The sequence below is a fragment of the Nelumbo nucifera genome, chromosome 5 (assembly GCF_055504915.1).
Source record: "Nelumbo nucifera cultivar China Antique chromosome 5, China Antique-T2T, whole genome shotgun sequence".
NCBI lineage: Eukaryota > Viridiplantae > Streptophyta > Magnoliopsida > Proteales > Nelumbonaceae > Nelumbo > Nelumbo nucifera.
Genome location: NC_142653.1, coordinates 80,036,727 through 80,063,992, shown reverse-complemented (window position 1 = coordinate 80,063,992; position 27,266 = coordinate 80,036,727). Strand labels below are relative to the sequence as shown.

General features: G+C 35.7%; 1 protein-coding gene and 1 long non-coding RNA gene across 3 annotated transcripts; one reads left to right on the top strand and one right to left on the bottom strand.

Annotated features, from left to right (window-relative positions):
* The first annotated feature begins 1,741 nt into the window (after positions 1–1,741).
* Positions 1,742–19,285, top strand: LOC104593853 (lupeol synthase-like). 2 transcript variants are annotated; one of them, XM_010253884.3, is made up of 19 exons: positions 1,742–2,170; positions 2,291–2,524; positions 7,542–7,727; positions 9,117–9,206; positions 9,328–9,525; positions 10,520–10,604; positions 10,814–10,980; positions 11,262–11,450; positions 12,343–12,456; positions 12,924–13,043; positions 13,126–13,248; positions 13,423–13,521; positions 14,425–14,481; positions 15,664–15,710; positions 15,828–15,971; positions 17,120–17,297; positions 17,576–17,656; positions 18,452–18,535; positions 18,982–19,285. In XM_010253884.3, exons 2-19 carry the CDS (start codon positions 2,330–2,332, stop codon positions 19,090–19,092), a joined length of 2,268 nt encoding a protein of 755 aa, XP_010252186.1. In that variant the 5' UTR covers positions 1,742–2,170; positions 2,291–2,329; the 3' UTR covers positions 19,093–19,285. The 2 variants fall into 2 exon arrangements, with proteins under 2 accessions (XP_010252186.1, XP_010252187.1); XM_010253885.3 differs by having other exon boundaries at positions 1,770–2,000.
* Positions 13,505–24,575, bottom strand: LOC104593855 (uncharacterized). The gene is made up of 3 exons (XR_734639.2): positions 24,276–24,575; positions 19,408–23,282; positions 13,505–14,045 (listed from the first exon to the last, which is right to left on the bottom strand). It is a non-coding gene; the product is annotated as an uncharacterized LOC104593855 (long non-coding RNA).
* Positions 24,576–27,266: the final 2,691 nt, after the last annotated feature.

Sequence of the window (27,266 nt, the reverse complement as noted above, 5' to 3'; positions counted from 1 at the left end):
AGCTTTGTGGGGTTAATCCAGGTCTGGTTGTGACAAAACCCACCTAACATCAGCATGAAAACATGTTATTAAACTTTGTTTCTGTTCTGAAATTGCTCATTTTCGTTTCAGAAAAAAGAAAAATTATGCTTATGATACGATCATTTTGATGGTTTCATTAACCAATACAAACTTATTTGTGGTGATATTGTATGATTTATTAAAGATATAACAAATCACCAAATAAGAATATTGTTTTTCAAAGCTTAAATCCAAGAAAACTTTTTTTGATTTCAGTTTTCGAAACAAAAGACACATGCAAACAAGAACATGTTTTTCTATTCTGGTTTTAAGAATCAATTTATTTACAAAACAGATGGTTTTAATAATTTGGGGGTCTAATTAATATAGTTTGAAAGTTCAATGAAAAGAGAAATCCTCAGCCACTCAATAGTCGATACAAAGGAGTTTAGATCATAATTCCACGGCCCAAATCTCAACTGTTCTGGCCAGTGGCCACTGGTTTCTCAGTCCATGTTTGACTTTTTGATTTGAACAGATGACCCATTCCAAAATAAATAAATAAATATATATACATAAATAATTAAGGGGTCATTTGATAAGTCTTTTTGGGAAGATTTTCTAGTAGATTTAACTGTTAAAGGATACATTGAACTTTTGCATTAAGATCTGAGCAGTCTGAAGCCTGTTTGGTTAAGGTGTGTCTTTCTGCATGAAGACGAATAGAGAAAAAATGCAAAAACTCCATTTGGAGTTTCCCGAAAATCGCCCGTTTTGGGCTTCTCGCATATTTTCTGTGTATCAACTTTGGCAGTTAAATTTACTGCAAACCAAGCAGAAAAAGATTGAATCGCGGTCTGCCGGGCTTGTAAATAGCCAATAGACCGCACAAAAAGACAAGCCAAATGAAGCCTAAAATTAAAAAAAAAAAACAATTAAAATCGTTGAACAGGTAGAGCATGCTAACGATTCAACCGCCTAGATCAACGAATCACTGACCAAATCAACGTTTTGGGCCAAAGACAAGGTTAAGGGTGAAATAGAACCAATTAGCTGAACGGTTTCCGGGCTGAACTGTCTGACAATCCGGATCAACGGCCGGTATAAAGGCAAGAGCTGTATGTTGATGTTTCATATGATAATTATCCGATGGATTGGACTTTTGACCTGGAATGAATACTTAGAATTTTTCTTGACATCTGTCACTTAAAATAACCCAAGCCAATCCTTGAAAAAAAAATTAATAAATACCCGCATTTAACAGTTGTGAAAATTTGTATCATATGTTAATTTAACATGGTCCCGTACGCTGCACCATTGACCTTCACCCTTTAAGTCATTAATCAGCATCAATGAGAGATGACCCATAACAAAAACCATCCATCAAAGAGTTGGTGTGCCTACTTGTACTTATAAGAGTTGGTGCCTTTAGTAATTAATTTCTCTACTATTTTTTGATATTTAATACAATACATTAATAACTCGAAACCACCTCTACATTCTTACTGTGGTATCGTAATCTAACCAATAATGTAAACTTACAAGCTACAAACATGCAATCCGTCAAATGAGTTCAAATCAACCACTGTGTATGATAATATCAGAAATGAACTGATGTCATCAGGGGTTGATTTGATCTCAAAACTAGATTGCCCCCACATTCAACGAGTTGGAATTCGAATTGAATTACAATTAATAATTACATTTGTATAGTAAATTCAATTATTTCATCAACCAGATAACCACTGACCCAAGAGTCTCGAACTCCTCCACAGCATCAGCCGGCCGGTGGAAGCTCAAACCTGAACCTAAGCTGTCGTCTTCTCCTCTCTTTTCTATTTAAGTGGGACGAGACCAGAAACAGCATGCACTGAACTATTAATTTGCACTCTCCCCTCCTCCCCTCCGAGTGTTCAATTCTAGCTTTGGTTTATTCCTCTTTCTTCTTCTTTCTTCTTCATATTATAAGCTCGATTTCATATAACGAGGCGTTTATCCAGGTGACTCACAAATTCCTGTGATAAGATAAGCTTCAGTGATGCTTCTACTCGATCCTTAACTCCACCCATCAATTCTTCTTTTCCTCCCCATTCATTGTTCAATAGAAATATTGATTCCTTGACAAAAACACAGACGGTCACCCAACTGACAAAACCGGCCAATCAACCCAGTATTATTCTTGATCGTTAAATTTATAGTCTGGTTGGGTTGTCTGTTTTAATTCCAAGCGCAGAACTGTTAGCTAGTAGACTAGAAGAAACTAACACCTGGCAACTTGCTTAATTTGTAGGAACTGCCGGAGCTATCGAGCGATTGATTGGTGCAGAGAATGTGGAAGCTTAAGATCGCTGAAGGTGGTCCATGGCTCAAGACCGTGAATAATCACGTCGGTAGACAGCACTGGGAATTCGACCCAGAAGCTGGAACGCCAGAAGAGCGAGCTGAAGTGGAAAGGGTCCGAGAAGAATTCAGAAAGAACAGGTTTCGACAGAAACAGAACTCCGATCTTCTAATGCGGATGCAGGTAAGAACACTAATCATTCAAGCCTGATGAACTCTCTTCAATCTCACTCTCCACTCTTCACCTTCTCAACATTGAAGAAAATTTCCCTAACAATTAACTAAAATTTGCAGCGAGAATTATGAAATTAGAAATTAAAAAGACGAAACAAATTTTAATCAATTACGTTTTTTTCTTTTTTTTTATTACTTCAAATCTTTTTTCTAATAATCATATTAACGGTATTTAATTAAAAATTTCCTTTTTTCAAAGGTTTTTTTTCTGGCTTCCCTGCTTTTATGTAGGGCTGTAGTGTCTTGCGGGTTTCTACAGGTAACCGGGTAGCAGATCGGCAATCACATAGGACCCGGTTCATTCAAAATTTAATAAATTGCCAATCCAATTTGACTCCAGTTGGGTCAGTAACAAAATTGTTCATGGCCAGACCTTAGCTCAAGGATCCGTGGATAATCAGTAGAGCCTGATTATGCGGCTGCAGTATCTTGTGGGTAAGTGTGGGTAATGGTAGATCCGAACCCATTTGTCATCCCTTTCAATCCCTTGTCCTTGTTACTCTGGTGGCAACTGGATTTGATCCCAACTCTCTATTCCAACAAAGGGATTTTATCAATTGAGCCACAATCAGTTAGTAAAGAACTAGTTTATTTATAAAGCATTTATTAGATCCCTTAAGACATCCCAAACCCCTGCCTCCATGTAATATTTGAATCCAAACGTTTAGCCTCTAAGCCAATATGTGCTAATTAATTTGTTTTCAGGCCGCCTGATATGGAGAAAATTAACAACTACGGCTTCATTTGGAAGGAGTACAAATACAAATATATAGTATAAAGCCTTATATTTTATATTATTTTATACATAATAGATTTGTATTTAGACTGTTCGGCCTGAGAACCACCTAAGCACCAGTTCCATTTTACCCCAAACCCGGTCCTTATTCAAAAATTGTTGAATTGGTCAATGGCCCATTGACTCAGGCAGTCGAACCATCGACTCGTTGATCCGTTCAACTTTTTTTGGTTATTTTTTATTTTTAATTATTTTTTTAATTTTTGTTGTTAGAACAAGCCGTTCGTTCAAATTGGATAGTCGAACCATGGACCCTGAAATTGGTTGCCAGAATAGTTTCATTTCTGGGTCATTTTTTAAAACCATGATTTGTACTGTACATATTTGTATTTATACTCTTCCAAAACTGAGTTTAAGAATCAGTTTGTAAAGAATATAAATATAAATATATACAGTGCAAATACGTACAAAATAATACAGAGTAGAAGGTTTTGCACTCTACATATTTTGTGTCTGTACTCCTAAACTGAACTTGGGAAGAAATCGAACCCAACAAATTGTTGCACGTACATTTTGAAGGCCTCCAAGAAATGGCAAACATCCAAACCAATTAAGAATGTACTGGTGATTTGGATGGAGGAAATAAAAGATAAGCCCACCCCATCAATTTTAGTACAATTTACACAATTAGAACAATGACAGGTGGGAGAATAAATCAAAATTCAAGGGGGTAATGAATTATAGGTGGAGGTGTTGGTAAATAAAACTCAAAAAAAAAAAAAAAAAACTAATAAAAGTTCATGAGATGAATTGAACTATAAATTTCTCTATAAAACCTAGATCACCATCCTATACAAATATGGCACGTTGGTATTAATGATTCTAGTATCCAATTAGTTATCATAACTATCGACTATTGAGATGGTAGGTTCATCATCTCTATGGGTGAAATGAATTCAAAACATCATGTGAAACACCTTTTTTATTTGGGTAAATTACAAAAACCCCCTTGCACTAAGGGTTGGTGACAAATACATCCTTGGCTTTTAAGTCAAACATGGAATACATAAATTATCAAAATACCCACCCAAAATTTCCTCATTTTCCTTTCCTTTCCCTTTTCTCTTAAACCCTAATTGACCTCAAAATACCTCCATTTTCACTAGAGAAAATCGGCTAAAATAACAACAAACATTTTATTGATATAGAAAAACAAGTTTCTTTAAATTTTTGTTTCGTTTCACTGACATAAATGTCTCTTTTAATCTTAAAGTATAAAATTTATCCATTCCTTTCTCCAATAAATCAAGAAAAACCAAATGAAACTTCATATTTATATCTAAGAACGAAACCATTACCATATTCATCTGAATATTGAGTCAAGGTAGAAATCTGCAAAGATCTATTAGAGCAATCAAGAGGACTTCAATATTATATTTAGAAAATTAATAGAACCATAAATCTGCAAGGATCTATCTTAAGGCTGCATTTGGCATTTTTCTATTTTAAGGATTTATTTTCTTTTTGCAGTTAAAATACCTTTTGTGAGAACTGAGTTTTTAAGAATAAAAGAAGATAAAAAGAAATGCCAAATGCAACCTTAATATGTGGAGATTGGGCTATATAATCAGAGTTTGGATCACCTACCCACGCCTACCCACAATATACTACCCCCCATGAATTGGGAACATCTCCCCCTGCATAATACTATGCAGATGATGAAATGTTCTCCATGTATGGCTCCGATAAACCTGAACAGAATTTTCATGGACAGGAGATCCGGACTATCAATTACGAATCTATCAGAAGGTGTGGGTAGTAGATGCAATCTCAACTTTGATTTTGCAAAATTAACGATTAATTATCTAAGCCGCCCCTTTACTTTTCTAACTCTCTTATATTTTCTTTGGCCTTCGATACCTCTAGAGATACTTTTGTCAAACATTCATTTGTCATATTAGAAAATAAATAACTTTTGTAATATTACCATAATGCCCCTCTATTAAACTTTATCCCCTCAAACCAAATTTCAGAAATCACTCAAATTGAAATCACTCAAATTGAACTCCAATCTCTAAAAGGCTAAAAGTTCTAATAATTACTCTCAACTATGGATTGTTCAAACAAATTTTGATTTTTGATCTTTCATCCCCACCCTTTACCCGTAGAAAAATTAAGCCTAGCTAAAACACTTTTGCCATGTGTGCATAATAAATCCAATTTATATATATATATATATATATATATATATATATATATATATATATATATACAACTTTTGAATAGTTAATGTTAGTTAGGAAAACCAAACCCCATATGGCTGATATGGTTTATGAAATTGAACGTCACTCTAGTCATGTAGCTACATTAGGTAGATGTTAGTTACTGGATCCTCACTTAAAATCTTAGCTTTATCAGATCTGAGCTAAGGTTGCTCAATTTGGGACCTGTTTGGCACATTTTTCTGGTGGTCTTTTGGCTGTTTATAAGTTGGGTAAATCGATTTTTGGTATGTTTCTGTTTGATTCGTGGAAGATCTAATTGTCGAAAGCTAGAGTGCTGAAAAGATGTGAAAAGCCTATTTTGGGCTGATTCCGGAAAGTTCTAAATGAAGCTTTTCGTGTCTTTTCGCATTTTATTCTCGCACGAAAAGACACAGAAAGATGCACGGAAAATCATGTATCTACCAAACATGCTTTCGGCTAGTTAGATCTCCATGCAAAAGTTCAATGCGTCTTTTGACTATCAAATCTATCAGATCTTCCCGAAAAGATACACCAAACAGGCCCTTGGTATGGGCATTTATGTCTTTTGGTTAATTTTTAATGGGCTGATCTTTTTATTTTTTGGTAGAGCATATTCACTAAGCAAACTAACAAGAACAACCAACAATATTCCAAAAGGACAACAAAGAAAGGAAAGAAAGCAAAGAAAGAAAACCACCCCTAAACAAGACATTAACTACTACGAAATCGGATTAAGTCTTTATAGAACCATTCTCATACCGTATTTACAGCCGTGTATTGAGAATATCTTCTTATGAATAAAAACATAGCCTGTGAGGATGGTATAAAAACAGTTTTGTGAGGACTGAATCCGGTATCAACTACTACCAAAGACTCTAAAATCGTCAACTAAAAGGGACTTAGGACCACAAACCAGTCAACAACTTCACCATCACAACCGCGGGTAGCAACCAAGCTAAGAATATCGCCTCTCTTAATGGTCTGATCTGAGTCTGGCGTTCCACACTTGTATGCAACCGTGGTTAGAATATCACGTCTTTCTTCATTCGTTCTTAAATTTCCATTGCATATCCATCAACCAGAGTACATAAACAGCATTGATGTCAATTTTGTACATATATCAGGCACTTTAACTACTATTCAGTTCTACTTGCACCAGATTTAGCCCAAAAAGAATAAAAAGAAAAGAAAAGAAAGAACATTAGCATAGATCTCTTACAAATACCTACCAAATGCTGACTCATCAGGGCACGGATGAGTCACATCAGCGCCCCACAGTACATTTCAACATGTATTAGGGACATTTCTCGTACTTATCATTGAGAGATGTTTTCAATACACGGTTGAGATGTATTGTGGGGCGCTTGTGGGGCATGTTCTATGGGGTGCCAATGTGATCTCGGCCTAGATCTGTTGAAAGCAAAAAGCATCCAAATGCATTAATCCAGTCGCACATAGGGGTATCAACGGTATTTGAAAATCCAATTTTGAATTCCAAATTTGACATAATCGAATCAAATTCGGATATGACCTGATTCGATTCAATAAATATCCAAATTCAACTGATTATTTAATTCTTATATATAATACATAAAATTTTTAAATGTTTTATATAATTTATATAGTTATAATAATTAAATTATATAAATAATTTATATATTTATATACTTTATATAAATAAAATATTTATTTTATATATTTATTAATTACCAAAAATAATTAATTAGTCGAATTCAAATCGAGCCGAATATTTGAATATTTAATCAGATTTGAATTCAAATATTAATTTTCAATATCCGTCAAATCAAATTCAGATATCGAATTTTTAAATCGGATTCGAATTCAGATATTACCCGATCCAATTCGAATTTGATCCATTTACACCAGAAGCCGTACTCTCAGGGATTTTTGCTTTCAGTAGATCCCATCTCACTTCACAGCCGTCAATGGTATCTTACTGATCTATCTGATATTCCAAATTGCAGCTTACGAAAGAGAATCCAAATAAACTGAACCTACCCCCAGTTAAAGTGAAAGACAATGAGGAAATAACGGAGGAGGCTGTCACAACCACATTAAGGAGGGCTATTAGCTTCTATTCCAGCATTCAGGCGCATGATGGGCACTGGCCAGGAGAAATTGCAGGACCCATCTTTTTCCTTCCTCCCTTGGTGAGTATATTAATCAATAAGTGAAATCTTTTGATTCTCACATTTTTCAGCATATCAACATAGTTTGTTTATGATAATATAGAATTATTGGCAGAACATTTTATCTACTTAGACATTCGGACTTGGGCCGAGCTAGCAATTCACATGGAAGTAGATGAATCAACGGGTTTGGGTGGCTCCAGAAGACAACAGGCTGGTATCAGGCTTGTCCAACCCTAAAACCCAAGGTCCATCCTGGACTTTGCTTGGTCTATGAGAGTCTAGTCTCAGCTGGACTAGAGCTTAGCTCAAGTACTGAAATGGGCATACTTTAGCCAGGTTTATGTTCATGGTCTAGTAACAATTTTTTTCTTTTCGTTTTTTTCAAATCCCCAAATTTTACTCCAAGTGGAAGGGTTCTTATCTTAAACTTTTATTAACCAGTATCAAAGGAAAAAAAAAAAAAAAAAGATTACAGGGATAGACGTAGCCCACGTCGCCCTAAGCCCAAGATACAAATGGATCTCCCTTACAAAATCAACCCTAACCCTTACAATGAAAAGCCAAAAGCAAAAACTACAAGTAAATATTAAGTCACTAAACATTCTTCAAAAGAAACAATATTAACCAATTTGGAGACAGGGAATACACATATATGGTCTAGTATCGATTGTCGGATAAAAAATGCCTATTTGGGAGGGCTTTCCAAGGTAGGCCCTATACGGTATACAGACAGCCTTTAAGCTATGTTTGTTAAAAAAATCTTGACAGCCCAAATTGGCTGTTAATCAGTCTATTTTTTTTTTGTTTTTTATTTGGTTATCTACTTCCTTCTTTAGATTGCTTATCCCAGAGTGCCTCAAAGCAGCAGAACTTAGGGGTGAGCAAAAAAAAACTGAAAAATCGAATCGACTGAAATCGAACTAAAAAATCGGTTAACCAAATTGGTTGGTTCGGTTTCAGTTCGGTGTGTTTGGAAAACTGAAGGTATCAGTTCAGTTTCAGTTAACCAATATAGAAAACCGTCGGTTAACCAAACAGACCGGTATACATATATTTCTATGTATTTTATATATACTTTTATAATATACTATAAAAATTAAAAAACCGAAAAATTAATGGTTAACCGAATTTATCAATCAGTTAACCGATTGGTTTTGGTTTGGTTTTGGTTACCGGTTTTCCAAAAACCGGTACTACCAATTCGATTACAAAAAATGCCCCATGATTCGGTTAATCGAACTGTGATCAGTCCTAGTTGAACCAACTTAGCTCAATGTTCAGCTCAGCTTTGCCAAACAGGCACAAACTTTGTAGAAAGTAGAAGCCAATTATTTGAATCAGAAATTTGTTTCCAATAACCTTTTGTGACATGGGTTAATCAATGGTTCTCAATGTTTCAACGTGCAGGTCATCGCTTTATATATTACAGGGGCTCTTAACACTGTTTTATCACCAGAACATCAGAAAGAGATTCGTCGATATTTATACAATACTCAGGTAAGGCAGGTTCTTCCAATATACTGAGTTGTCTACATTGTGTTTTTATATATAGGAAGAAACGAAATTCAACAATGAAGTGTTCAATTGTTGTGCTAACCATGAATAATATACATTGCAGAACAAAGATGGTGGTTGGGGACTACATGTAGAGGGTCATAGCACCATGTTTAGCTCAGTAGTCAGCTACATTGCCTTGAGGTTACTTGGAGAAGGGCCAGATGATGGTGAAGACATGGGAATGGCCAGAGTCCGAAAATGGATACTTGATCATGGCGGAGCAGTAGGAATACCATCTTGGGGAAAGTTCTGGGTCACGGTATCACCACTGACAATGCATTTTAATCTGGAGTTTAAATCAGCCTCCCACAATGTCCTACAGTACATCCCTGCCGGAATCATCTCCCAATGATGACATCATTATTTTTTATATTATCATTGGGAGATGTTCTCAATACACTGCAGGGATGTTCTGTGGGACGTTGTGGGGGTTGATTGATCTCCTTTATCTGTTATATCGAAATAAACACACCCATTGAATTATTATTATTATTATTATTATTATTATTATTATTATTATTATTATTATTATTATTATGTAACAGATTTGGGATATATCGATTTTGGTAATTTGAGTTACTAACAATATGGAATATAACTAGTACATCCCTTGAATTGCTTCTCCCTTGATCTTCAGTTCTACATAATTCAGGAATCTCTGTAGATTCAAATCAGGAGATGAATGGTGGCTAATTATATAAACAATAAAACATACTTAATTAGTGTAACTCAGTGTTGTAGAACGGTCCGACATTGGGAACCAGTAGCCAAAACAGTTTTGAAGGAGTTCAGTCTGCTCCTCACAGAGAGGGCCTGACCTCACAGCACGTTTAAATTGGGCATCTGGAACATCTCACTATGAATAAAAATTTACAATTATGGAGATGTTCCGAACTCGTTTTTAAGCTGCTTCAATTGTTAAAATTGTTGACTTGGTCAATATGATTTAATACTTGTTTAAATTAAACTTATAATATTCATTGTTTTAAGCCTATTTTGATATATACTATGAAAGATGATCCGGAAGTATTTGTTAGTCCATATTCAATATGATATCTTTATTTATTTATTTTTTATCCCTTTTTTTGCATTTTTTTTAGTCAATTAGTCCAACCGTATGGTTGAACCATTTGACTCATTACCCAGTGACAAAAACAGTTGTCTGGTTCCAAGTCTGAAAACATTTTGTAACCATACAAGTCCTATTAGGACTAACCAATATTAACAATCCAGTGAACTCAATTTTGGTGTAGGTACTCGGAGTGTACGAGTGGGCAGGTTTCAACCCAACGCCCCCAGAATTTTGGCTTCTCCCTAAATGCTTTCCCATTCATCCAGGTTTCAACCCATGCATCCTGTAGTTCTGATTCCATTTCACAATCATACAATCAAAATGTTGAAAGACTCGGAATTGCAGTCGTTAAAAACACTGTGGAGGTTACACACACACACCCTCTAAAAATTCATGGTTACAGAGAGACCAGAAATGGAACCATTAGACAAACATATGGTTGAATTCATTACTTGGACCTTTATGTGTAATGCAGGCAAAATGTTGTGCTACTGCCGTTTGGTTTACATGCCCATGTCATACTTGTATGGCAAGAAGTTCGTTGGTCCAATAACAAGTTTGGTACTGTCGCTGAGACAAGAGCTCTACACCAAACCTTATCACGAGATTGACTGGAATAAAGCTCGTAATACAGTCGCAAAGGTTGGTTACATCAATCCGGATCTCCTACCCATAAGAACTCTACCCACACTTACCCACAAGACACTGCAGCTGTACATTGAGAATATCTCACCATGAATGATTTAACATTGTAAATACAGGATTTGTGGTTAGGGTTCTTGTGGGTAGGAGATCCAGAGTTGTGGTTAAATCCATTTAATTAATATGCCTTCCTTCTGCAAGCTGCTTATCAATGCCTACATCAAATCTTATTTTCGTTTTATTCATTTTATGATGGATGTTTCCAATTGATTGTCATTCAGGAGGATCTCTACTACCCACATCCCCTAGTGCAGGATATGTTGTGGGCATTCCTTTACAAAGTTGGCGAGCCTATTCTGACACGTTGGCCCTTTTCCATGCTAAGAGAGAAGGCTCTAAAAGTAGCAATGGAGCATGTCCACTATGAAGACAAAAACAGCAGATACTATACCATTGGATGTGTAGAAAAGGTAAATTCTGTGGTAACTAATTTGAGTAATAGTTCCAAATTGGTTAAAAACTGGCCATTACCCTACCCAATATTGGTCCTGACTGCCTTTACTGGTGGAGCAGCCTTTACTGCCTTGCATTGAGAATATCTCAATACTTATGTGCTTTATTTTATGGAGTGATATTCCTAATGCAAGGTTGCAAAAGGCTGTTTGAACGGTGTGGGTGCAGGTTTGCCCTAACACGATTCATTGCTGGATCAAAGTAGTAAGTACATTCAAGATCTTCTAAATTACCTATGATCTTGATCCATTAATGCACCTTCAAGCATGTAAATATGGTAGTCATTACTGGCACACTCAATGGCGTGCTCCTAGAGATCCAGTAATGGAACCTGCTAATAGGTAAACAGCAGATCAAACTGATCCAATCTTGGGAGGGATGGACTGGACACAGTCCTAACCTCAAGCATTTTCTTTTATGAAGTGACCAATCTTTGACTTTTTTTATTTTTTTGAGTAAATAGGCCACTCTTAGACTTGATACTCCCTTCTCACACTTGCTAGGCCAGCTCTTCAAAGTTGGTGGAACACTCAAGCTCAGTTTGGAAAGAGTACAAATACAAATATGTACAGTGCATAAACATGTATTTTGTATTTCTAAACCTTGTTTTGCACCATACATATTTGATTATTTGTATTTGTACAATTGGAAGGATTACAAATCCAAATATGTATAATACAAATACATACAAAATAACACAAAATGTAAAGTCTTGCACTCCACGTATTTGTATTTGTACCCCTTCCCATGAATCTAGACTTCTCTTTGACAAACAAAATGAACATCAAACACCAAGTTGCACCATTCATTTTTTGTAAAACTTCATCCTCATGATTGGTTGCATTACAGGTTATATGTTTACTTGCCTGCTGGGTGGAGGATCCAAATTCAGAGGCATACAAGCTCCATCTCGCTAGAATCCCAGATTACCTATGGGTTGCTGAAGATGGCATCAAAATGCAGGTTAATAAGATCATGTGACGCTTCTATTACTTCTAAGGGTCTTTTATTTGTGTTGTATTTATTTCATAGTCGAATTGGATATTGAAATAAAATAGTGGAGGGTTTACAAGTAAAATACATTAATCCATTCCAAACCCCAAAAGTAATCTAACCTAAATCCATGTACATTGCATTCAACTCCCGTGACTCAACAAATTAAAGAGGAATCTGCAACCTTCAAAAACACAGAGATCTACAATCTGTATAAAGCTTCTCTACCCAGTTTCCAGCAATTACTCAAAAGCATTCACTTCCCAATGGTGAAGCTTTAGACCAATCTTCTAAAAGAAAAACTTAATTTAAACAATTGGAAAATAACTTGTGATAATTTGATCAATACAAACAAGTAGGCACAAATATCATATTTTAGTTCAACAAACATTTCTTAGAAAGTATTCCTGATTAATGTCAACCATAATTTCATTCAGAGTTTTGGATGTCAAATGTGGGATGCTGGTTTTGCTATTCAAGCAATTTTGTCAAGTAACCTTATTGAAGAATTCAGCCCTACCCTGCGAAAGGCACATGACTTCGTAAAAAGTTCACAGGTGCCATACTTTATATCATAACTTCTAGTTACAATTACCTGTAAGTTCATCTACTAACTTTCCTATATACAATTTTCTGAAGGTCAAAGAAAACCCTTCTGGTGATTTCAGTAAAATGTACCGTCATATTTCTAAGGGTGGATGGACATTCTCAACTGCAGATCATGGATGGCAGGTATCAGATTGTACATCAGAAGGACTGAAGGTAATGCCCAAAGTTGTACTTTAAAATGGTTATGAAGTATCTAGTAGACAATGCCACTCCTTGAACGAGGGGTCAAAGAGTCCATACATGTGAAAGGAAATTTCAACAATGTGTAGTTGCACTAAATATTTTAACTACATTTTCATAATTTAATACATATTTTTCCTTTTGTAGGTTTGTCTTTTGTTCTCTCAAATTTCATCAGAAATTGTTGGGGAGCAACTGGAAATAGAACGAATGTATGATGCTGTAGACGTAATTCTTTCTCTACAAGTAAGTACTAAAACAATATATTCCTACAACCACATGGATGTAGATTTATTTGTTACCAGACAATCAATTATGATAATAAATACTGAATTATATTCATAAAGCATGAAATATAAACTCATGTTGTTACTTTTTTCAAGATGTTACAAGAAATAATTTGTGCTTCTCAAAATTCTTTCTCTTCATTTGCAAAGTTCCAAGGATAATAAGATTTACTTGTCAGATATGAAGGCTGCCTTGGTAAGAAGGGCTAAGTGTTGTCATACACCCCAAGTACAGGGTGGCTGCCTGCAGTTTACTCTAAACTGGAACAAAACATCATTAGACTAACAAGGAATCAATCACCCTGTAGAGGTGTTTTAGAAATAATTCACTCTCTCATGTGTAGGAGACTTTCTTTAATCCTGTCATCACTTGTTGTATCTTCACTAGGACCATAACCAGAACCAACAGTACTTTCACTGCCATTTTACAATTTTTCTAATAATTGATATAATTGTATCTCTAGACTCTAGCTTTGCATTTTCCTGAAATCAATTTTCAACATGATGTAAGGTTGAAATCCAGAAGACCTCCATTTGTTAAACCTATCAATTTACTTGTTGAGGATCAATTAAACAAATCAAAAACCCAGTTCTCTCTCCTAAAAGCTTATAATGACCTAGCAATGAGACACAGTGACCATTCCAAAGTTTCAGAAAACTGATTCCTCGTTAACTCATAAACTATGACACAAAACTGCAACATAAATTTGAATTACTCTAATAAAAATCTATATAACCAAAAGAAACAAATCAATGAAATTAAATACAACCCAAATATCATTCCTTACTTTGACATTTTATTCTTCTAGTTATTTAAAATACTATTCTACCACTGATAAGTTCCTTTTATGTATGTATGCAGAGTAGTAATGGAGGTTTCCCAGCATGGGAGCCACAACGGGCATTTCGATGGTTAGAGGTAACTTCTTTGTCAGTGTCACTAGTGAACACAATTTGCAAACATTTATCATATAAACTATCGTATCCAAAGGTTCTAAAAGACTGATATTTATAAGATAGTGAATCAAAATGGGTTTTCAAAGCCATCCTTTTTTTGTAGACAACAAAGGTTTCATTAATGGTATGGCTATACCGCTATAAACCCGAGTCCATATCTCCTGCACTTCCATTCAATCTGTGAATTGTGCCCCATTACATGTATACTCGTGCATATGGATATTTACTCGAGTCAAGATCTGTACTTTTTTTTTTGCTATGCTTATTGAACACTTCCATTCAATCTATAAAAGGTGTTCAATTACAAGTGTGCAAAATAACCAAACATATGAGAAAACATATGTAATGGGACACCAATAACAGACTGAATGGTAGTGCATGACAAGTGCAGCATATCAAGACTAACATGTAATGGGACACCTGTCACACATCGACTTGAAGTGCAGGAGATCCAAACTCTGCAAACCCTAGCTAGATGATTCTGTCAATTGATAACCCGACCAATCAACAAATTAGAATTGCATCCTTGCTAATATGCCTTTTTTATGGGCCAAAACTGTTTGCCAAAGTTGTCAAAATAAATCCTTTTTTATGGGCAACTTTTAGATCAAAAAAAAAATTAAAATTTTGGGCTACATTAATTCCTCCATGTGGCAGAAATAGGTAGGGTTGTTTAGGGAATTCTCCTACTTGACCCGATTAGGAACCAAGCAGCATCTATATGGATCAAGTTGTCTATGATTAAGAACTAACTGGGACTGTATTGCCAAAACCCTTTCTTGCATTTCTTTGAGTTTATTCTTTTCTTCTTCAACAAAACAATGGCTAAGAAAAAAGTAGCAAAAGAATCAATTAAAGTATAGAGCAGATCAAAACAGTCCCCAGCATTTAAGTGGCATGGACCATTCTACAGCATGAATCCAACAGACAGGTATCTGCTAACAGATTATTAATGCATTAAGTACAATGACCAATAAGTAGACATAACTTCAAAATATATGCATACATATTAGTATTTCATATTGTGTAACATATACAAAAGTACAGATGTAAGTCAAAACATCATTATCAGCTACAATATACAAAAGTAGATGATCAATTTGTTTACTCATTTATTTATGGAATTTCGATCTCTTCCTTCCAGTTGTTCAATCCTACAGAATTTTTTGAAGATACTCTTATTGAGACAGAGTAAGATTTCCGAATCATATCTAGTTTCCGCCACAAGCCTTGTCTATATTATATGCTCCCTGAGACCATATAATACACTGAATACTCTCCCTAAAACCAACAACTTTTCTATACCAGGTATGTGGAATGCACTTCATCAGTGATTCAGGCTTTGGCACTATTTAAAAAATTACATCCTGAATATCGGAAGAAAGAAATAGAGCATTGCATCTCAAGAGCAATAGATTACATTGAGAAGACACAGAAGTCCGATGGTTCATGGTATATTTCACTTATTAGATATGCTAGAACTAAGAATTTAAGTTAGCTGATAAAAAAAAAAGAAGTTAAATTTTTCTCTTTTAATTTGCCATTTTCTAATGTGGTTGTATTCTACAGAAATTAAAACATAGTGGTAGAAATCTACAACAATCAATTTGGTTCCACTTTTTGCTTACTCCCACCAATTGCTATTACTAGGTTTTATAAAACCACCATATAGTAAAACAAATTTTATTTGGTTCTAAATTCAGTTCCAATGTGCATTTTCTATAACTTGTTTCTTCCTTATCTCCCATCAGTTACTGCTGACCTCATATAATGTTATCACTGAAATGATATTCGTTAGTTTCTTGTCAATTTTTGAACATCCAAAAGCTGTACAAAGTGAAAAGACATGAGAAGGATTTGAGCTTCAACATAATGCTTCATCATTTATACAAATTGACCCCAACAAATTAGGAGTTTAGGACCTTATCAGTTCAGGTCTTCTCATCAAAACATGCATGCTTTCATTTACCTTTTCTAAAATCAAACAAACACACATAAAGCCAAAACACATTTTCAAATGATGGGGCCATATCTCCTGAACAATACATGCTTTAAGCTATACCTATACCTGCATCACTATGAATGGCTGACAATCATATATCCCTCCCTTTCTCATGAGGATGAAACCTATCAAGTAATCGACAGCATACTTTTCCCTAATTTATATAATCTTAAAAGTGGGCATCAGGGAGTCTTTGAGGTGGAGTTGCGAGGAGATGTTCCGGTTGCTATTTTGTTTGCTAGAAGTCAGAACTTTACCAGTATTACTATTCAGTCAGACTCCTTACAAGTCATAAATGCTCTTATTAATCCTAATTCTTCTATGAGTTGGTCATGTCTTTAGTTCAGAGATGTTATTTCATCCGTCTATAAAAGTATGAACCAAGTTGATTTTTCCTTTCTAAATAGGGATCTTAATAGGGCCGCTCATGTTTTGGCCCATAAAGCAAAATCTTTTGATTCAGAGGTTGTGCAGATAGATAATCCTCTGGATTTTTGGTGAACTATGTTGTAATTGACTCTTTTAGTCAACATTATGTTTTATTTATCTATCAAAAAAATAAGACATCAAGATTTACATGGAAGTACTATATTTATAGGTATGGATGTTGGGGAATCTGCTTCACCTATGGCACATGGTTTGCAGTAGAGGCCTTGGTGGCTTGTGGTAAGAACTACTACAATAGCCCTCATATTCAGAAAGCCTGTGCATTTTTGCTATCCAAACAATTGCCCTCTGGTGGTTGGGGAGAAAGTTATCTTTCAGCCACGAACAAGGTAACTTTTAATACTAGCTCAGATATTCTGGTTAGGTCTCATAACCTAAAAACCAGTCACCCATCTGATTTTTGCTTTATAGCCACTGGTAAAGCAAAGACAGAACTGCTGGAGAGAAAATAACTACCAAAATAAACTTTTCTGTAGCTCCTATGCAAACATATTATCTTCACAAAAAGGAGAGTATTCTGCAATCAAATGTTCAAGTAAACAACCTTAGCTTTTGATTTCTTTTCCTATTTATTTCTTATGGAATATATCAATGTTTCTTGAAACAGGTATATACAAATATAGAGGGCAATCGTTCTAATCTGGTACAAACTGCATGGGCCATGTTATCACTTATTGATGCTGGGCAGGTCCGTTAGTCTGTCTTATTTAGTTTCCAACATATAATTACTCATAAACATTCTATATCTTCTAGCATCAAATATTTTATTACTGTTACTTCATTACTCCCATTCTATGTTACCGTAATACCTGTATATGTCCAAACCCAATACATATGGTAAAAATGACACACTAACTAGGTGCCTCTTTGAATACCTAATTCAACTGGGTCCCTAGAAGTGCGAACATGCTGGCTGACTCATTGGCAAGAAATGGAGTAAGGAGAGATGATTTTGAATTGTAAGAGCTTCTCTTTACCTCTTCTTCCTTGGCTTCTGTGGAAGAAGCTGTTGTAATTTCAGGCCTGCTGCTCTAAAAAATACTTACAAAAGCAAGACATAAACATATTAAATGGGATAACTCCACCTATATTGGCAAGTTAAATTGAATTAGCAAGATATATAAGTATTGAGAATGACTTTAGTCTCAACAGCTAGATACAAAAAGACAGACAAAAAACTTATTAAATAGAACAGCTATACTCGTATAGTCGTATCTGTGTCCCTGATCATTGAAAATGGAAAATTGAATCCCCATTTTGCATATTAAATGTCCTTGTAAATATCTTCATCCAGGCATCATAGATCTCATTGCTATGACAATTATTGTCATCATCATCATGTCTTGCATTTATTTAGTATTGATTGCCCGAAATTAATCTCTTGTCTGTGTGTGTGTTGTGTTGTCCTCATGACCGTCTTTGGATGTCAAGACAAGTTCCAAACTAATAATACCATGATTCCTGATTGTTTCTCTGGGTCCAGGCTGAGATTGACCCAACACCTTTACATCGTGGAATGAGAGTTTTGATTAATACACAAATGGAAAATGGTGATTTCCCCCAACAGGTATGTTTGACATGTAACCTATCTTATCATGTTTAATGACTCCCATGAAGGTTTCTACAAATAACCACACAATAACAAAGATTCATAAAAAGGTTAGAAGGGGATTAGTAAAGCTAAGTAATCCCAATGTTTCTTGTTGCTCCTTCTCAAATTTGGCTCTCAATATTTCATCTACAAAAACAAAAACAAAAAAAAAATCCAAAAGGAATTCAAGTAAAAAAGCACCACTTGGAGCATTATTTATTTATTCTATTCCTTCTCTCTATCTAAAAGAATAAAAAGAAAGAGGACAAGCAAAACAAACAAAACTATGATTCTTCAAATATCCTTAAAAATCATTAATCTCTACCAACTTATTAATGATTGTGCTAAATGAATTTTATATATCTTCATTTCCACCAATTTTTTTATCTTTGACAGTATTTGGCATTTGATTATCTACACAGGAAATTACAGGAGTCTTCATGAGGAATTGTACATTACAATATGCACAGTACAGAAATATCTTTCCCATATGGGCTATTGCGCAATATCGTAGGAAGGTCCTTTTTTATTAAAATCTAAATGCCTTGCCAAAATGGTGATTGGCAGAAAAGTCCAATTATTTGAATAAGCATGGTGAAAGAAGTAATGAGTTATGCAAATATGTGTAATGTATTCTATGAAAATGTATAGCAATCTCATCTATAAGTTGTAACATATGTCAATAAGTCATTCCAATATAACAAATAATCACTCTAGTGTTCTAAAGAATTTCTCCATATACCAAAGGTGTTAACACAAGTCACTAGGCAGCCAAGCATGCGATCCTATCACAAGAATCATGCTAACATGTTCCTAAACTAAATGGAAGGCATTGCCAATGAAAATACCTGGCTACAAAAAGTTGTTTCACGTTTTCCTCTACACTGGGTTATTGTAACTTGTAAGAATTAGCTACGCTTAACTCGACCATCTACAGTGACATTTATTTAGCAAAATAAGCTAATATATCATTCAGACATCTGTACATGCAATTGAGAGATCATAACTAACCCACCATCCTAATTAGCCCATGCTTTCTTTTATAAATGTCCTCGACTCTTCCCTGTCAAATACCCAGAAAATGACATTTAGCATACCAACAATGAAACCAATAAGGGGGAATTTCAGCAATATGGGTCCTTGCATTTTCTTTATTTTTGTTCACACCACATCAGTAAAAATAGTTGTGATGTTACAGTATTAATAAGATAGTGATCAAACAGAATGAAGAATAATGAAGAAGAGAATAATAGAGAAAATTTAGAAAAAAGGGGAGAGAATCTAACTTGGATCTAACACCCCAATAATTAGTATTTATATTAGAGATTTAAAACTAATTACAATGACTGAAATACCCCCCATTAGCCACCCATCAATATCTCAACATTCCCCCTCGAACTGAGCATAGATGTCTATCATGCCCAATTTCGCCAATTATCTTCTAAATTTGGTCGAGGTGCACCTTTGGTGAGGCAATCAGCTAATTGTTCTTCAAACTTCACAAAGGACAAACAAATCTCTCCAATAGTGACTCATTCTCTATAAGTGTCTATTCACTTCTATATGCTTAGTAAGATCATGTTGAACCGAATTGTTAGCTATAATTATAGCAGACCGATTTTCAAAATATAACTTCAAGAGTGTATCAAGCTTTACTCCAAGCTCAATCAACAAGTCTTCCAACAACAACAACTCAAATACATAATGTGCCATTGCTTGATATTCAGTCTTTACACTGGATCAACCGACAACCTATTATTTCTTACTTTTCCATGACACTGAAGTACCTCCAACAAAGGCCCAATAAGCTGAAGTAGATCTTCTATCATCAATGGAACCAACCTATTCAGCATCTCTATATGCCTCATTAAGACGCTGATGGTTAGAGAAGGTTCAATGTATTGATACAATATGCCACATTGTGTGTATCTTATCATTCCAACAGATCACCAATAAGCCCTTTTAATGCTTTTCCAAAAACTTGTATCTTTAAATGTCAAATAACATTATTACCATCCCATTGTGAAAATATGAAAGTAAAAGTAAAATAAAATAAACAGTTTTTTTGTTCAAGTAGATCTTCTATGTTCTATCATCAATGGAACCAACACATTCAGCATCTCTATATCACACCACATTAAGATGTCCATGGTTAGAGAAAGGTTCAAAGTATCAATACAATATTTTTAATGCTTTTCCAAAAACTCATATTTTTGAATGTTAAATAACATTATTACTGTCCCCTTCTGAAAATATGAAAGTAAAAACTAAGGTTCAAAGTATCGATACAATATGCCCCACTCAAAATACCCGATATGCATGTTCATGCATATCGATTCTATCAATACTTTGAAAATTGGGTTAGAGTATAATACCCCCTTTCCAAAGCATCCCTTTAAGGAGCATAGAATTCTGTCCACAACTTGCATATAAGGAGTTTTGGCTTATGCATAAACTGGATAACCACACTAACAGCAAATGAAATGTCAACCCTTGTTAAACAATAATAAAGGATGACCTACCAACAGAGAGGGGTGAGCTTTTCTCTCTCAGCTTCCGTTACTAACTTGACTGTTCTTTCCGCAAACTGATCCTCAAACAAAATCTCGGTTCCCAAGCAATCTTCATCAAAGAAATTGCAAGCATTTAGGGAGTCTATGCTTTCAACACTTGAAGGTTGGTTTAACTCTGCAACTTCTTCATTTTCTTCATTTTCAAAGCCTTGTGCGTCCTCCCAGTCGCTGTCCTCATCCAAATCTTATCTAGGTTCCCTGAAGTACCTCAGATTTGGTTTATTAGGTGTAGTAGAGTTTTCTGACTGCACCGGTATCCGCATGAAATAAGAAGCTCCAAGATTGAGCTTTTTTTTCCTACCATCATCTGAGGGGGGTTCCTTCAGTCCTTGTTGCTTCGAAGAAGACGTTATAGGGGATGAAGATTGTTGCTACCTGGAATGGGTCAAGGGCAACAATGTAAATATACTTCCGAGATGAGGGCTGGCTGATGAGTCTGAGGGCTGATAGAGATGAGGGCCTGTAAGTCCGACCTGTAGAGGAAGTAGCACGTCAGAGGCCCCGGGTGTTATCCCAAGGGCAGAGACTCTGACGGTCAAGTTAGCAAGGGCGTAACAAAGAGGGTAGGACGAGGCCTGAGTAGGATAGCTCAGACAAGGTCACCAGGAAGCTAAAGAGCTGAGAGCAATAAATGCCAAGATGTCTTACCTCATTGTGATGCCACATATTTATACTTGAACCTGCCTGGAGTTAGTAATGAGCGCCTACATCAAAGATATACCCCTGTTATAGAAATAAGAGGGATCACATGATCACTTAAGTGATCACCTGCTTTGGCCGACCCCAGTTCGACAGTATTCAGTATTTTTACCCAAACTACAGCCTTATTTTTGTCTTCTCCCGGTTCAATCAAAGGATCTTCAGGTTCAACCAACCCTTTTCCTTTTCCCGCTTCAAGAATTTCCTTTCTGTGGATGTCAAATTGGTCTGACACTATCTCTGCATACGATTTAAACCTGACCCTACGATCAAACTTGATGGTCCAGCTTGCATAGAGAAATTAGTAATCCACAGCCCTCCTTTTCCTAATTCAGACCCAGACGGTTGAGCTTCCTGTATTCGACTGCTCACTTGCCTCAGCCAACCAGGGTCTTCCACACAATCCACCCAATGCCACCTTATCATCTTCTTCCTTTACTTCCTTCCAAAGCTTGGACTCCAGGTCTGTAAGGATCCAAGTTTCATAAACTGTTCCATCCACCATAAATTCAACCATTCAATGGACGTTTTTTGGCTTAACCTCCACCAGCTTGAACGAAGTTGCTCGAAGGTTTGAGCAGTTAAGTTCTCTGAGCACACCACCGCACAGCTAAGCAATCTTCTTGAAGTTTGAAACAAACCAGAGGTGGAATGCAGCCCCGACAATTTTCACCCTAGGATTTTCTGCCAGTACAACTGAGTTGGTGGCAGGGCTCCATCTTTGAACACACAGATAACCTTGTTCAATTTGAATCTGAGTCACATAAAAAACTCTCAGAGGGTTCAGGGTATCGAAGATGGCCTTTTGGTCACAGAATGGAAAGATCGTGAGACTACCCTCGATATTCAACTTCCTTTTAATGGCTTCAGCAACCTTCTTCCAATCACCTATTGGTTTATTAACTTCCACAATAAATATTTTGCTCCAGAGGCCAGAGGCCTCTCGAGGCAGTCGTTCTGTCCTTGGGAGATTTGATACAGTAGGATAGTTGAATTTTTTGTTCCTTCTCTTCCACCAAGAGTGAAGTTTTAACCACAACCAGAGGTTGTTTCATATGCTTCATTTGTTTCTCTTGAACTGAAACCTGTTTCGTCTGTTGGCATTTTGAACCATCCTCCTTCTTTCCCCTTATCTGGAAGCCCTGTAGATTGTCCAAAATTATATTCCACCCTCTTCTCTATTTTCCCATTGGAAGACATATCAACTGCTTCCTGTCTTTCCCAAACCATTCTGCCAACGCAATAAACCAACCCTTCCTATTGTTTATTGTTTCCACTATGTATGTTTTCCCAGAACTTCACAAGATCTTCCATTCATGCACTTTGAAAGAATTGCAGGCCCCTACCAGAAAGCACTTGAACCAAAGCAAGACCTCTTCCACTAGAAAAACTATAGCCATCTTTCCTTCTCACACCATTACTTGATAAAGAGGTGATTGATAAAGACCTGACTGCAAATAGGGGCAATAGTCAAGACTCTGGGTTGTTTGCTAGAGAGAAGTCTAAGGATAAGGGCTCAAATAGTAAATCGAAATCTATATCAAAATCTAGACATAAGAGCTTGACCTGCAACTATTGTCAAAAGAAAGGGCACATTAAGGCAGAATGCTATAAGTTGAAAAACAGAAAGTAGAATGAAGAAAAGAATAGAAATGATTTCTTTCTAAATAGATAATGGTCGGTCAATTAACAAAAAATCTAGTAAACACTTAGATAAACATAAATACTTCTTACTAAATGAATAATAGTACAACTTCCTCTTCTAATTATTTTTCTTTTCACATCCCATACAAGCAAAGTGGTCCTCGCCTATCATATAGAACAAGCTTTTGGAGTTATTAGTTATTTTTATAACTTGTGATGCCACAAAGTCCATTTGAGCAGTAAAGTAACAAGGTTCATTTTATTCTGAAATCATACATTCTTGATTCTTGTAGGTTTTATTAGGAATGGTATGCAAGAATATACAGCTGCACCTACCAGAATCTCAAAGGCCAATATCAAACTACAACAGAAAAGAAGGCTCCTAGTGTTAAGGTAGCCTCCATATTGGATTGATCTCTCTTTAGCCACAGCAAGATATACAAGACTTAAATGTGTATTCCGTAATGATTATAGTCAGCACTCAGTTAGATCTGTAAATAAAGTCTAAATTCAGCATCAAATTAAAGAATTTTCAGGCTAAAACTTGTGATTTTAAAAAACCATAGACTTTATCATTCCCATTACCAAAAGACCATAAGACATAAGAGAATAAAACTGTAAATGTCAAAATCTCATACCAAGCCAAGCATCAGATGAACTCAAATTCTGAGCGAGATCGGTTCAACTTGAGATATTCAGTTGTAGAATGGAAGAGATGTTGAGCACTGGGGAAATTGTATGTGCATAGAAAAAAATTGAAATCAAGAAGAAAACATGAGGGAGAGGAATAGATTTTGAACCTGTTAAAGGGAAAGTGTTGCAGAGCAAATGATTCTCTTGCTGGATTCTTCGTGCTCCAATTTCAATTACAGCAAGCCTTGGAAATGCCTGAGCTTCGCGCTTATTTGGGGATAAAGTTTTGCATGCTTACGCTTGCAAATGAGAGAAGCGTGGGAAGTGTGAGAACAAGATGGATCGTGTCAATTCCCAAAGAGAGCGTCTGTTCCACCGAAAATCGAGGAAACGATGGGCGCTAGTGCCGTTACACGAGTCCGGAAAGTAGGGGTGCTCACCGTGGGCGTAGTACCGGTTTTCCAAAAACCTGTTAATCGTAACCGATCGTCAGTTTGGGTTGTCGGTTTTTTCGGTTTTTTTTACTTTATAAAATATATTATAAATTAGAAATACATATAAAAATATTATATTATAAATAATATATTATATATTATAAATAATAATATATATGTATAATATGGGTTAGACTATGATATGAAAAAGATATGAGATCTGAAAAACTTCAGTCAATTGGAATTATAAACATTGTAGCCAATCAGATGTTATTTATCAAAATTCACGGGTGGATTTTGATTGGTCAAAACTCTTCTCATACCATATCTTTTCCACATCATAGATTTTCCCGTATAATATATATAAATAATATATAATAGTCTACTCGGTTAACTGCTGGTTTTTTATATTGGTTAACCAAAACCAAACCAATAACTTTGACTAACTTTATCCTTATTGTTTAACTATTATCTTAAAATACCCCTAAATTTTTTACAATTGTCTAAAACCTCTTCTCTCATTAACTTTCCATTGCACTCCGTTACATGTGACTAATATATTTTCTAAAAATTTCTAAAATACCCTTTCTGACAAATTGTCCAAGTCCAATCCATCTCCATCTCTGTCTCTTTCTCCGACATCATTCTGGTCACACCCACACATTGTCCTGCTCTGGCAGCTCCTCCTTTCCTTCAAGTCTAGGGGCTTCTTATTCAGTAGAGAAAATAGAGGAGAGTGCCTTCTAGTGGATATACAAGGCTTTGTCCCACTTCAAGTCCAAGGGCTTCACTATGGTGCTTGAAGAGGATGAATCCGTAACCCTTGGATACGTTCTCATACCTGCAAGGTTCTATCAGTTCCTACATTGGCCTCTAACAAAAGATGAGCCACTAGTGAAACTTGACACACTCCATTACCTCTTCTCGTAGCCCATGAAAGACAACGATCATTTAAGCTACAATGTGCCTTTCCTGAACAGTGTAAAGGTGATTTGGGTTTGTTGGATTCCTTTTTAAAGGGGCATTCTTGCTTTACTAGGTCTTCATCACTATTAGATAGTTGGAAAAGATTGGTGTTGTGTCTCTGCTTTATTAGCTCTCAAAATCTGAAACTATGTGCGAAAAGATTGGTGTTGTTAATGTTGAGATTCTTATAATAATTGGGAAAGGTAAAAAAAAAAAAAAAAAACAATGGACAACCTGGGGAAGTGTGAGAACAATGTGCGATAGATGGCTCTCTCTCTCTCTCTCTCTCTCAACAATTGCTTCTCTATTGAAAATGGGAAAAATGACTTGTTTTTAACAGGATGTGCATTTTTTCTCTAATTGAAAAAGATATATAACCAATGTTAGATTAAGATGCTGTGCTCAGACCTTCCTTACCTATTAGCAATGTCATTCTCTATGACTAAATCGTATATTCTCTTAGAATGCTGATAAAGAAATTCATCTTGTTTCCTAAGAGCTGTCCAAGTTGAATGGTGTGCATAGACCAAATTTTCAATGGTTGGAAACTGGTTACAAAGAACCTTCAAACTAACCAATTCAATTATTATCATGTGTTAATGGTGTGGATATTTTCCCTTGCTCTTTATTACTTTTCCTTGTAACCTTGCCACAAAGAGAATTAATGCAGGTTCCCCTAAAACTAAATTAGCTATGGCTGCACACCTTAGTGAGCTGGTTTTGAACAATGATGAGAAAGTTTTAGCAAAGGTCAATGCTGAAGGAATATGTGAGATTGTGAATGCAATTTCAAGTATAGCAATGCATACATCAAGAAGGTTTGAGTTGAGTGTTTCTGAAAGTAGATTAAAAAAAATAGTAAAATATTATTGCATGGGTGTTTCTATTTTCATGGAAATAGAAATTTCTAAGCATCAATCAAATGGAAGCTTCTACTGCCAATTAAAGAAAAACACACCTATGGCAACTGGTAACAGAGATGAAGAATAATAGAGAGCAGGAAAACAAGCATGAAAACTTGAGAGAAAGATTTCTTTCTTTCTTGTTCATTCCATCTTAGATATACAACCATATATATAGAGAGAAGTTAGTTATTGTAACCAACTCTCCAGCTCAGCAGATGTAACTAATTTTTTAATTACAATTTGTATTACCCCCCCCCCCCCTCAAGATGAATATGGATATTGAGCATGTTCATCTTGCCTATTAAGCGCTGAAAATGTGAAGGTTGCAAGGCCTTGGTGAACGCATCTGCCACCTGATCAGAAGAAGGCAAATACAGTAAATGTAGAAAACCACTTTGAACTTGATCTCGGACAAAATGACAATCCACCTCAATGTGTTTACTCCGCTCGTGAAACACATGATTATGAGAAAGATAAATCACAGAATGATTATCACAGTGTAACGAGATAGGTAATGAAACTGTAATGCGAAAATCAATGAGCAAAGAAGAAAGCCACATCAATTCACAAGTATTGGGCGTAATAGCGCGATACTCTGCCTCAGTTGAACTTCATGCCACCAAATTCTACTTCTTAGACTTTCATGTGATCAAAGAATCACCCAAGAAAATACAGAAGCCAGAAATGGATCTCCTTGTATCTGGGCAACCAACCCAGTCACTGTCAGAGAAAGCCCTCAACTGTGTAGAAGAACCTACAAAAAAGAAAAGGCCAACTCCAGGGGAAGATTTCAAGTATCTCAACACACGATGTGCAGTTTGTAAGTGAAGATTAGTAGGTTTATCCATGTATT

Excerpts from the sequence above, each read along its gene's own strand:
- LOC104593853 (XM_010253884.3), top strand. The coding sequence starts at position 2,330 with ATGTGGAAGCTTAAGATCGCTGAAGGTGGTCCATGGCTCAAGACCGTG. Across the intron at positions 7,728-9,116 it reads TCTTTTTCCTTCCTCCCTTG|GTCATCGCTTTATATATTAC; the intron begins GTGAGTATATTA and ends TTCAACGTGCAG. Across the intron at positions 17,657-18,451 it reads CACTTATTGATGCTGGGCAG|GCTGAGATTGACCCAACACC; the intron begins GTCCGTTAGTCT and ends CTCTGGGTCCAG.